Source organism: Chiloscyllium plagiosum, unplaced genomic scaffold (assembly GCF_037043375.1).
Source record: "Chiloscyllium plagiosum isolate Xiang-an unplaced genomic scaffold, Cpla_swu_hap1 HiC_scaffold_23, whole genome shotgun sequence".
Classification (NCBI taxonomy): domain Eukaryota; kingdom Metazoa; phylum Chordata; class Chondrichthyes; order Orectolobiformes; family Hemiscylliidae; genus Chiloscyllium; species Chiloscyllium plagiosum.
Window position 1 is genome coordinate 284,038 of NW_028270161.1, and position 12,671 is coordinate 296,708.

General features: G+C 41.7%; 1 protein-coding gene across 14 annotated transcripts in view; it reads right to left on the reverse strand.

Annotated features, from left to right (window-relative positions):
- LOC122561485 (protein piccolo) overlaps positions 1 to 12,671 on the reverse strand; it is a 650,955-nt gene that overhangs the window by 276,015 nt on the left and 362,269 nt on the right. For 13 of the 14 annotated variants that reach the window (XR_015761043.1, XM_087999305.1, XM_087999304.1 and 10 more), the window contains 2 exons: positions 10,383 to 10,491; positions 7,627 to 7,694 (listed from right to left, as the gene is read on the reverse strand). Coding sequence is in view for 13 of the 14 variants with exons in the window: in XM_087999305.1 (XP_087855431.1) it covers positions 7,627 to 7,694; positions 10,383 to 10,491 (177 nt within the window). In the remaining variant the exon portion in view is untranslated. The remainder of the gene's footprint in view (positions 1 to 7,626; positions 7,695 to 10,382; positions 10,492 to 12,671) is intronic. The other variant, XM_087999315.1, reaches the window with a different exon arrangement.

A 12,671-nucleotide genomic window follows, 5' to 3' on the forward strand; every position in this document is an offset into this window, starting at 1 on the left:
GGACAGGTAGATAAAGCAGTAAAGAAGATACATAGGATGTTTTCCTTCAGTGGACAAGCTATTGAACACAAGAACTGAGGTGTGTTGCTGGATTTATATAAGACGCTAGTTTGGCCACTGCTGGAGTTCTGTGTGCAGTTCCAGTCACCACTTTACAGTAAGAATATGAGTGTCTGGAGAGAATATCAGGAGATTTGCAAGAATGTTATGTGGAAACTTTGATAGGTTGAGGTCGTTTTCCTTAGCACAGTGGAAGCCAGGGGTATTGATATTGAGCTATACAAAATAATTAGAGGGGAGGCAATGGCCGTATGGTATTACCACTGGACTGTTAATCCCGAGACCCAGCTAATGTTTCTGGGGACCTGGGTTCAAATCCTGTTACGGCAGGTGGTGGAAGTTGAATTCAGTGTAGGGTGGCATGGTGGCTCAGTGGTTAGCACTGCTGCCTCACAGCGCCAGGGACCAGTTCGATTCCCACCTTGGGTGACTGTGTGTGGAGTTTGCACATTCTTCCTGTGTCTACGTGGGTTTTCTCCAGGTGCTCCGGTTTCCTCCCACAATCCAAAGATATGCAGGTTAGGTGAATTAGCCATGCTAAATTGCCCATGGCATTAAGTGCATTATTCAGGAGTAAATATAGGGTAGGAGAATTGTTCTGGGGGGTTACTCTTTCGTGGGTCGGTGTGGACTTGTTGGGCTGAGAATCTAATCTAATTGAATCATCAATGAGGGGTTTGATTGGAGTGGGTAGGTAATACTTGTTGCCCATCATGGTGAGGTCAATTACCAGAGGGCAGAGTTTAAGGGTGATTAGTTGAAGATTTTGAGGGGACATGAGGAAAAATATTTTCACTCAGAATGTGGTGGGTGCTCTGGTTGAGGTAGAAACCCTTAACTCATGGAATCGTAAAATCACCTAATACAGAAGAGGCCATTTGGCCCATCGCGTCTGCACCAACTAAAGTCTAATCGAAATCTACATCAATCCCACAAAGTACAAAGAACAAAGAAAATTTACAGCCCAGGAACAGGCCCTTCGGCCCTCCAAGCCTGAGCTGATCCAAATGTACTGTCTAAAACTGTCGGTCAATTCCTAAGCATCTGAATCCCTCTGCTCCCCATCTTCTCATGCATCAGTCCAGACGTGTCTTAAGTGAATCTACCGTGCTTGCTTCTATTACCCCTGCTGGCAATGCGTTCCAGATGCCCACCACCCTCTGTGTGAAGTACTTGCCATGTGTATCCTCCTTAAACTTTCCACCTCTCACCTTGAAAGCGTGACCTCTCATTATTGAGTCCTTCACCCTGGGAAAAAGCTTGTCTCTATCCACCCTGTCTATACCCTTCATGATTTTGTAAACCTCAATCAGGTCTTCCCTCAATCTCTATTTTTCTAATGAAAATAAACCTAACCTACTAAATCCCTCTTCATAGCTAGCACCTTCCATACCAGGCAACATCCTCATAAACCTTCTCTGCACCCTCTCCAAAGCGTCCACATCCTTTTGGTAATGTGGCGCCCAGAACCGTGCACAGTATTCTAAATGCAGCCGAACCAATGTCATATACAATTTTATCATGACTTGCCAACTCTTACACTCAATACCCCATCCAATGAAGGCAAGCATACTATATGCCTTCTTGCCCACTCTATCCAACTGTGCAGCAACCTTCAGGGTACAATGGACCTGCACTCCCAGATCTCTCTGCCCATCAACTATTCCCAAGGCTCTTCTGTTCATTGTATAATTCGCTCTAGAATTAGTCTTGCCTAAATGCATCACCTCACATTTGTCTCGATTGAAAGCCATCTGTCACTTTTCCACCCAACCCTACAGTCTATCTATATCCTCCTGTATTCTCTGACAGTCCCTTATGCTTTCTGCTACTCCACCAATCTTTGTGTCATCTGCAAACTTGCTGATCATACAAACAGTGCCCTCTTCCAGATCATTTATGTATATTACAAACAACAGTGGCCCCAATACTGACCCCTGTGGAACACCACTGGTCACCTTTCTCCATTTCAAGAAGTTCCCTTCAACTACTACTCTCCGTCTCCTGTTGCTCAACCAGTTCTTTATCCACCAAGTTGGAACACCCTGCACACCATGTGACTGCACTTTCTCCATTAGTCTACCATGGGGAATCTTATCAAACGCCTTACTTGTATATGACATCACAGCCCTTCCTGCACCTAACAACTTGGTCACCTCCTCAAAGAACTCTATTAAGTTGGTAAGGTATGATCTTCCCCGTACAAAACCATGTTGCCTATCCCTGCTAAGCCCATTCTTTTCTAAACATAAATAGATCCTTTTCCTCAGTACCTTCTCCCGCAACTTTCCCACCATGGTGCTGGTGTAGCTATGGAAGATGGTCTGTTCTACGTAGCCAACAAAGAGACAGGCTTAGCTGGGGCCCATGTGGGTGCCCATGGCTACCCCTTTGGTCTGTATGGTCTGGGAGATGATGGTTTGGTGATGGGGGGGTGGGGTCATGGTCGAGAGGGCGGTAGGAAGGGGTGTCCTCAAGTTGACGTCTGGCTTCAGCAGTGTAGTGGCCAGTGCGCCAGACTACCACTGCATCCCCTTTATCTGCTGGCTTGATGGTGAGTTTGGGATTGGAGCAGAGGGTTTGGAGGGCTGCATGTTGTGAGGGTGAGAGGTTGGAGTGGGGGAATGGGGTAGACAGGTTGAGGCGGTTAATGTCCCGGCAGCAGTTGGAAATGAAGAGGTCTGTCCACCCTCACCCTGCTCTCATTTATCTCTCCACCTTCAGGCACTCTCCCTGTATTTCTGATGAAGGGCTTTTGCCCGAAACATCGATTTTACTGCTGCTTGGATGCTGCCTGAACTGCTGTGCTTTTCCAACACTACTCTACTCCACAGATGCTGCCAGACCTGCTGAGTTTTTCCAGCAATTTCTGCTTTTGTTTCTGATTTACAGTGTTTATCTTCAATATGGTGATATGTTAAGTGTTTATCCAAGTACCTTTTAAAGGTTGTGAGGTTTCCGGCCACAACTACCCTCCCAGACAGGACCATCCAGACCCCCACTACCCTCCCAGACAGGACCATCCAGACCCCCACTATCCTCCCAGACAGGGCATCCCAGATTCCCACTACCCTCCCAGACAGGGCATTCCAGACAGGGCATACCAGACTCCCACTACCCTCCCAGACAGGACCATCCGGACCCCCACTACCTTCCCAGACAGGGCATCCCAGACTCCCACTACCCTCCCAGACAGGGCATTCCAGACAGGGCATCCCAGACTCCCACTACCCTCCCAGACAGGGCATTCCAGACAGGGCATCCCAGACTCCCACTACCCTCCCAGGCAGGGCATCCCAGATCCCCACTACCCTCCCAGGTAGGGCATTTCATACTCACACTACCCACCTAGATAGGGCATTCCAGACTCCCACTACCCTCCCAGATAGGGCATTCCAGACTCCCACCACTCTCCTAGGTAGGGCATTCCAGACTTCACTACCCTCCCAGACGGCATTCCAGACCCCCACTACCCTCCAAGACATGGCATTCCAGACTTCCACTATCCTTCCAGATGGCATTCCAGACTACCACTACCCACCCAGACAGGGCATTCCAGACCCCCACTACCCTCCCAGACAGGGCATTCCAGACCCCCACTACCCTCCCAGACGGCATTCCAGACTCCCGCTACCCTCCCAGACAGGGCATTCCAGACCCTCACTACCCTCCCAGACAGGACATTCCAGACCCTCACTACCCTCCCAGACAGGGCACCCCATACCCTCACTATCCTCCCAGACAGGACATTCTGGACTGTCACTAACCTCTGGGTGAAAACATTTTTCCCACATGTGATTCGGGGTGGGCTGGTAGATGGAAACAAAACTGTTTTGGTCACAGAAGGCAGAGGGTAGTGGTGAAAGGGTGTTTTTCAGAATGGAGACCGGTAAGTGTTGGTGTTCCACAGGGATCAGTCTTAGATCCTTTGTTGTTTGAGTTACATATAAATGATATGAAGGAAAATGTGGGTGGTCTGATTAGTAAGTTTGCTGATGATGCAAAAACTGATAGAGTTACTGAGAATGCTGACGATTGTGAAAGGATACGACAGGATGTAGACAGATTGGCAACTTAGGTACAAAAGTGGCAGATGGAGTTTAATCCAGACAAATGCGAGGTGATGCACTTTGGACGATCAAATTTTGGTGTGAATTATACTGTAAATGGCAGAACCCTTGGGAATATTAACATTCAGATGGATCTGGGCAGCAGGTTCACAGTTCCCTAAAAGTGGCAACAAGGTGGCCAAGGTGATGAGAATACAGATGGAATGCTTGCTTTCATTGGCTGGGACATGGATTAAGAGTTGGCAAACCGTGTTGCAGTTATATAAAACTCTTGGAGTATTGTGTGTAGTTTTGGTTGCCACACGACCAGATGGCTGTGGAAGCTTTGGAGAGACTGCAGAGAAGGTTCACCAGGAAGTTTCCTGGTCTCAGGGCATTGGCCTATGAGGACAGGTTAGAAAGACCAGGATTGTTTTCACTAGAAAGACCTGACAGAGATCTACACAATTATGAAAGGAGTAGATAGGATGGATAATCAAAGGCTTTTTCCCAGGGTTGAAGTTTCAATTACAAGAGGACAAGGATCAAAATGAAAGGGGGAAAATTTAATGGAGATGTGCGAAGGAAATTTTCACACAGAGAGTGGTAGGAACCTGGAATATACTGCCAGAAAAGGTGGTCATAGCAGGCACGTTGGTGACATTGAAGAGGCAACTAGATAGTTACATAAGGAGGGAATAGAAGGATATGGACTGAATAAGAGCAGAAGATTTGCTTTTTAGTTTACTTAAGGTATGATGATCAGTATAGGCTTAGAGGGCCAAAGGGCCTGTTCCTGTGCTGTAATTCTCTTTTGTTCTTTTGTACTCAAATCCTGTTTAAACCTTCTGTCTTTCAGCTGAAAATTGTGCCCCTTGTTATTGACCCTTCAACTAAAAGGGGAATGCATTTAAAAGAAACACCGATCTGTTCCTGAAGCACTAGTACCTGTAAGACTACAGTCCAGGAACTGGCAAGAAGGATGAGAATGAGAGGTTAGTTTATTGAAGCAGGCTGAATGGCTTCTTTGTGTGCCATAAGTTTATTATGGTTCTAGCTACTTTTTAATTAACCTTTTCAGAGATGTTATTGCACACTTTTGTCATAGGTGGGGTAAGAATTCAGGCCTCCTATTTCAAAGGTAGGGAACCTATCACTGCACCACTGGGTGTTACTTTGCTCTTGAGACTCTTTGCAGGAGTTCTTCAGAGCCATGTTCTCAGTTCAACCACTTTCAGCTACTTCATCAATTACTTTCTCACCATCATAAAGTCAGAAGTGCGGATGTTTGCTGATAACTGCATAAGGTTGAGAATCAATTGTGATTCCTCAGATACTGAAGCAGTCTTTCTCCAAATGTAGCAAGACCTGGACAATATACAGGTTTGGGTTGACAAATAGCAAATAATATTTGTACTACAGAAGTGCCAATCAATGACTGTCTACAACAAGAGAATCTAACCTTTGGCCCTTGACAGTCAATGTCAGACCCTCACTGAATCCTTCACCATTTGCCAAGTTGCTTTTCTTAATTGAGCATGTGCATGTTCTTATGATGAAGAGGTCCTATTACTAATTGGGATATACTAGACCTTTTATTTAAAAAGGAGTATGGGGATCATCTTGTGCAATGGTAATAATCCTAGTTCTTGGCCACAAGTTCGAGGTTCAAGATTCACTTGCCCTAGAGGTGTGCTTGAACAGGTTGCTGAAATATAATTTTTAGGGTTATATGGCTCAGTGGCAATGTCCCTATCTCTGGGCCTTAAGATTTGGGTTCAAGTCTGTGTGGAGGGAATCTGCATTGTCCTGTTCTGGACATTGTGAATAAACGCATGTGGAAACAGATTGGCTTTAGCTTCATTCTTCCATCTTGTCGGACAGATGTTTGTCAGATTAACACCCTCAACAACCTTGGGGTTGGGGAGTAACCATTGACCATAAATTGTATTGGATTAGCTGTAAAAATACTGTGGCTACAAGATCAGGTCAGAGGTGAGCAATCTGAGTCTTTAAATATTTTTAAGGTAGAGGTCGATTCTTGTTAAATAATTTGGTGAAAGGTTATCATTGTTAGACAGGTGTGCAGATGTGACACTGTTATCAGATCAGCCATGATCCTACTAATGGTGAGTTTCAAAGAGCTGAAAGATCCACTCTTGCTCTTAATCTGAATATTCATATGTCAACTTGCAGAATTGAAAAATGATTGACAATGATTAAAGTGTGATAGCTTTTCATTAGAAAGAATAATGAAATAAATTACTGCAGGGAAACTGAAAGACGAGGTAGGAACTGAGAAAATAAACAATTTGAATATAAACATGTGATGTGGAGGCGCTGATGTTGCACTGGAATGGACAAAGTCAGAAGCCACACAACACCGGGCTATCATCCAACAAGTTTATTTAAAATCACAAGTTTTTGGAACGCTATTGGACTATAATCTGATGTTATACAACTTCTGACTTTGATTGTAAATGACTAAAAGTTGCACCATCAGTTAACAATACCATTTTAAAAAATGTAAAGCACCACTAGCTTTTATTTCTAAAGCACCAGCAGCTTTTCATTTCTAAAGGTGAAGAATTGAAAAGTAAGTACGTTATACTAATCCTATATTGAAGCTTGGTTAGACCATATTTAGATAATCAGCAGGTTTCATATTTTAGAAAAGGATACAGATATTAGATAGGCATAGAGCAGATTTACAGGATAATTCCAGAAATGTGTGGGTTTACATGTCAGAGAGGGATTGACTGGGTGGGTCTCTCATACCTTTTAAAAAAGACTGAGGGGCTGATCTGTTGAAATTATTTAAATATTAAATAGTTGTGGTTGAGCTGATAGAATGGATGGCGAATGTTTGTTTTTGTGGGACACAGCATATCTAGAGGCTATCAAAGAAGCTAGTTACCAAGAAATCCAATAGAGAATTCAGAAGAAATCTTTACATAAGTGATGCGAATGTGACATTTGCTACCACAAGGAACAGTTTAATTGAACAGTTGTGCTGCATTTAAGGGAAGCTAGATGAACATGAGGAAGAAGGAGATAGAGGGTTATATTAAATGAGGAGAGACAGAACCAGAACAGAATGGAGAATATACACTAACATGGACCAATTTTAGTGAATGGCATGTTTTTGCGAAATAATTGCTGTTTGTTTTTATTTAATCCTGGGAAATACTGGCTGGGTAGAATTTATTACCCATCATGAATTAATTAAGCGTCAACCACATTGCTGTGGTATGTAGTGCTACGTAGACCGGACCAGGTAAAGACAGCAGACATGAATGAACTGGAGAGGCTTTTTCTCAATCAACAGTGGTTACATAGGCACCATTAGACTAGCTTTTTATTGAAATAAAATATTCATCACCTGCTATGGTGGATTTAAGCCCAGGTTCCTGGAACATCACCTAAAGTTATGGATTACTAGCCAATAACATTACCGCCTCCCTCAAATAAATCCAAGCTAAAATACTGAGCTTAGATTAAGTAAATGCTCTCCTACCAGCCTTTGCTTGGGAGTGCAATTCCAAATGCTGGAGGCTCTCTAAATCCGATAGCATGTTGAGGTCCCTGGAGAAACATGATAAGAACATTTTCAGATCATTTAAAATGGCCCAACTGGTGATATGTTTACTTGCAAAGATAATGGGAATAATGGATAATGTACAAGAATGTTTTCCAGGCATCTCTCATTCTTGACGTACCAATGAACTGCCTGCAGTGAGGTTCAAACACCTAATGGATGTGTCTTAAAGTGAAATCTTTATTATCTATGTTTCAACAATTATTACAATGCATTCGATTTTATACAGGTCAATTAAAAAAGAAAATAGGTTTGCATCAAAGAAGGTCCTTGCTTTCTCTTTTGAATGTAGCTAAAAACACTGCTTAGCTATGGAGAACATAAACAGCATATAAACTTTGCATAAGAGAGACAGAAATTCAAAACTCTTCTTCTTGAACTCATTAGTACTTAAATTCAATCCAGGCAGGTAGTCTATAATTGGTCAGGATGCTGACTTTAGTATGTCAGTTCTTGATATGTCCCCAATTCAACATCATGCAGCCAATCTGCATCCTCTTCCCATACTGTGGAATTTATTGCTTCCACATAAAGTCATTTCTTTCTTGCCTGTTTGTATTGATTATGTCAAGAAAGACAAAGTTTTGACAAAATGTCTCTTTTAATTGTGTAAGAGTACATAAATTGAATGTACTCTTGAATGTTTCTACTCTTACGGCCTGAAAAATCTGGCCCCAAGATAGAAAATGCTTCTTGTGCTTCAATTTGTATCTTGTCAAACATTTGGTGCAGAAATGATGGGCTGGATATTAACACCCCATCAGGTAGGCATTTGGCAGACAGTGGATAAAATTGGGGAGGTGCCCAGCTTACCCCTGAGCTCACCCCATAATATGGAGGGTGGGCAAATGTTGAAATTGGCAGCACAATTACTATATGAAAGTAAAAAATCTAAGAGTGAATTGAGCTTAAGAGCTCAACGGATCCCCATAATAAGGTGTTGTTAAATAACTTGTGTGGGCAATCAAAAATGAGTGGGGAGCCTACAAAAAGAAATGCAGTAAGGAAGAGGGATATCTCCTTCAGGGAGTGCCCAGCATACATCAAAGACACTCAGGATCCCTCCCAACCTTATAACTCAGGGACCCGTCCTCTCAGGATAGTCAGAATTGTCTCTTTGTGCAATACTGGCAGTGCCAGTACTGAGCACAGGCATTGCTGTAGATGATATAACTACTGGTCAACAGCTCCTGAGGGTGGGAATTCCTCCTGACAATGATGAAAGTTCAGCAATTAGGTATGATGAAGGGCTTTTGCCCGAAACATCGATTTTCCTGCTCCTTGGCTGCTGCCTGACCTGCTGTGCTTTTCCAGCACCACTCTGATCTAAATTAGGTACGATGACCCATCTGAAAAGCATCCTGGTTGCAGAGTGGACTTCTTTCTGGTCTGTCAGCTCACTGCCAACTTTCATCCAGTCTGGGGTAAGTAGTCACAGGAACATAGTAATAGGAGGATGCCATTCGGCCCCTTGAGCCTGTTCCACCATTTAGTGAGATCATGGCTGATCTGTGGCCTACCTTTATATACACTGATTTGGTCCATATCCTTTAATTCCATTGCTTAACAAAAAATTATCTGTCTCAGATTGAAAATTAACAACTGATCCAGCATCCAGTGTTTATAGAAAAGAGTTCCAAACATCAACTACCTTTTGTGTAGAAGAGTTTTCTAATATCTTTCCTGAATAGTCTGGCCCTAACTCTCCCCAACCAGCAGAAATAGTTTACCCTTATTTACCCTGTATTTTCTAGTCCACCTTTACTATAATTTTTTATGCAATGACTTGTTGAGATTATGAAGCAGGGTACCTTGTTTCTTGTCTCCAACTAAGAAATCAACAATTGCAAGACACATAACATGCAATGCACAACAACAAATTCCTAGTTTTCCTACTTGCTAATCTAGCTAGTCTCTGGGATTGGCCTTATCATGTCGCTTTAGATAAAGGAGCAAAGAAAACCAGCAGGATTGTATTGCCATTATTGGCAGTTGCCAAATGTCTAACTAACATTGCTGTTTGATGGAAGATCTTGGTGTATATGAAATCCCACTCCAGAGTGAGGTGCTCTCTTCAATGCAGGAAGACAACTATGGGAACAGAAATAATTCAGTGCTGGACATACAAATTCATCCAAAAATGCATTTAACCTACTTTCATTTGTTGTTATCTGCTGTAAATTTAACAATATATCTTTTAAACTTAAGCATAGGACTCTTTTGTGCAGAAGTAGTGTCCCCATCTCTGAGCCAGGAGGCCCAGATTCAATTATTCCAGAGATGTGTCCTAGCATGTCTGAAGAGGCTGACATAGAAAATATTTTTAAGCTTAATTATGTAATGTTGTTCGTTTCATGAAGATTCTGTATTGCAATGTTTTTATCCTCATTTTAAGCCATACACACATAAAAAGCATTGAAATTAATTTGGGAAGGATGTACAGTTTTAAGCAAAAAGAACAAACATGATGTTAAACACCATTTTTACTTGAAAGAACATTGAAATGAAAAAGTCCCTTCCCCAGTGTTATGATATTCTATTCTTGAGTATACACCAATTATCAGAGATGGTAGTTGGCATCATATGCCAAGTTTCATAAAGGTTTCACCTTAACATAATGTAAAACAAAAGTTATGAGGTTTGAATGGTAAACAGAAAGGTGGGGAAAAACTCACAGTCTTACACATATTTCAGCTTCCCCAATTGGAACACCAATAATGCCTTGAACCTCCTCGTACGTTTTACCAGTCAAAGGAATTCCATTCCATTCAAGAACTTGCATTCCTACCAAACAAGGCACAGAGAGTGAGATTATTAAAAAATGCACAAATATAGTACTGGCTTTATGAGAGGTTCAACCAATTCTTGTAATCCTAGCTAAATAACTTCCTCTTCAATTGACTCTCCACTTGCCTATTCCAACCTTTAATAATGAACAACGTAATAAATTGCCCAGATAAAATGGTTACTATTTCAGTCACTTATCATTTACATATTTTGCTGATCTGAAAGTAATTGCTGTTGAGAACCGCCCTTTTTGAAATATTGCAATGCTTTGATATGTCTTGGATGTTCTATTCCAGAAAGACATGTGATGAAGAGCGAAAGCGGAGCCTACCTTTACACACCTTGACAAGCACAATTTATAGAGTTACAAACATGCACTATAGCTATCGTCTTAGTCTGCTTTCCAGTTGGACCACCACCTGTACACAATTAAGTATTCAGTTACTTAATAATTAACAGCTATTGACAGCATCCAAAATGTTGAACTCACATTGGAAGTCAATAATATTTAAGACACTTCAAATAATTGGAATTATTTCACAGCAAACGGAAGGAAAATATTCTTTAAAACAGACCACGCATGCATTTCCTTTCCAGATCAAATCAAAGCACATTTCAAATTTTTCAGTGAAAAAAGAAAAACTTTTCAGTCAAAGATAAGAAGAAACAGTCAAGGTGATGCAAAACAGTTGATGCTCTGAATTACACTTACTGTAATTTTAGCGAGTCAATAGAAAGGGTCGATAATTATGGCCAAAAATTTTGAGTGCTGCACAAAATAAATGGCAAAATAAACATTACAATAAATACGCATTTATAAAGACCACCATCTTTCCGATACTGGAATCTTTCAGCTTCTTTATTACCAAACTATAGCAATATACCTACCACCAACACAACACATGAGACAGCTCAGAAAACAAATTATTTTATGTGCACATATTTAATAGTGAAGCTGCTCCTGAATGATTTGCAGACAAAGAGCCACAAAGAGAGTTTGTTATAGTTTTTTCCATCAACTAAAAATGTTTCCATATTTATTGTATAGTCGTTAGAGACACACAACTTTCTCAAACCATGGTAACTCAGTGGTTAGCACTGCTGCCTCACAGTACCAGGGACCCGCGATCGACTCCATCCTCAGGTGACTGTCTGTGTGAAGTTTGCACATTCTCCCCGTGCCTGCATGTGTTTCCTCCGGATGCTCTGGTTTCCTCCCACAATCCAAAGATGTGCAGGTCAGGTGAATTGGCCATGCTACATTACCCATAGTGTTCAGGGATATGTAAGTTAGATGCATTAGTCGGAGTAAATGTAGAGTAGTAGGGGAATGGGTCTGGGTGGGATACTCTTCAGAGGGTCATGTGGACTTGTTGGGCCTAATGGCCTGTTTCCACATTGTAGGGATTCTATTCTACCATTGATTTCACTATGGCGAATAAATGTGTCAAACTATCATTCAGTAACACCAAGAAATCTTAGGAGAAACTGTATTCAAATTATTTTGCTACCTTTATCTTCCTAATAGGAGGGTGGAGAGCTCAGTTAGCAGCAAGGTTAGTATTTGGTTCGGAATGACCACAACTACATTGCGTTCAATTTCTATTCTGGCACAGGTTGACTTGGGACCTGTCTCCTCAGCTCATCCTTGAGGTAATAGTAAATCCCCACTGACAAATATTGCTGAGGGTAAAAGATGGTTCAGTACACAGCATCAACAAACTCGCAGACAAGGAACAGCCTTTGTGTAGGGCACAAAAACCATCTCTCCAACCACGTGAATGAAAATTGGCACAATTAATTACAGTTAACTATGGGAGAAATTCAATTGCCAAGTACCCTGTTCTAACTGTGTATGAATTTCTGTACATTGGATGTTGAAGTTTATGTACAGTATTCATTACCTGCTGAGTTAGAATAACCTGTAATAATTTCTGTTTCATATCTCTCTGGCCATAGAGATATATCTATCTTCAACACTCCTGCTCACTTTTTTACACCCTCTTGTGACATCTGCTTTATATGGAAATGAATTCTACAGGATAGATTTTAAAGCTACAGAATGTGGCAGTAAGAGATTCCTGAGATTCAAACATTGATAATGTACTTTCATGATTGAAGCAGAAATCAATATTTGAGATGTGTTCAGACTTCCCTGCATTTGAACAGATAATTCA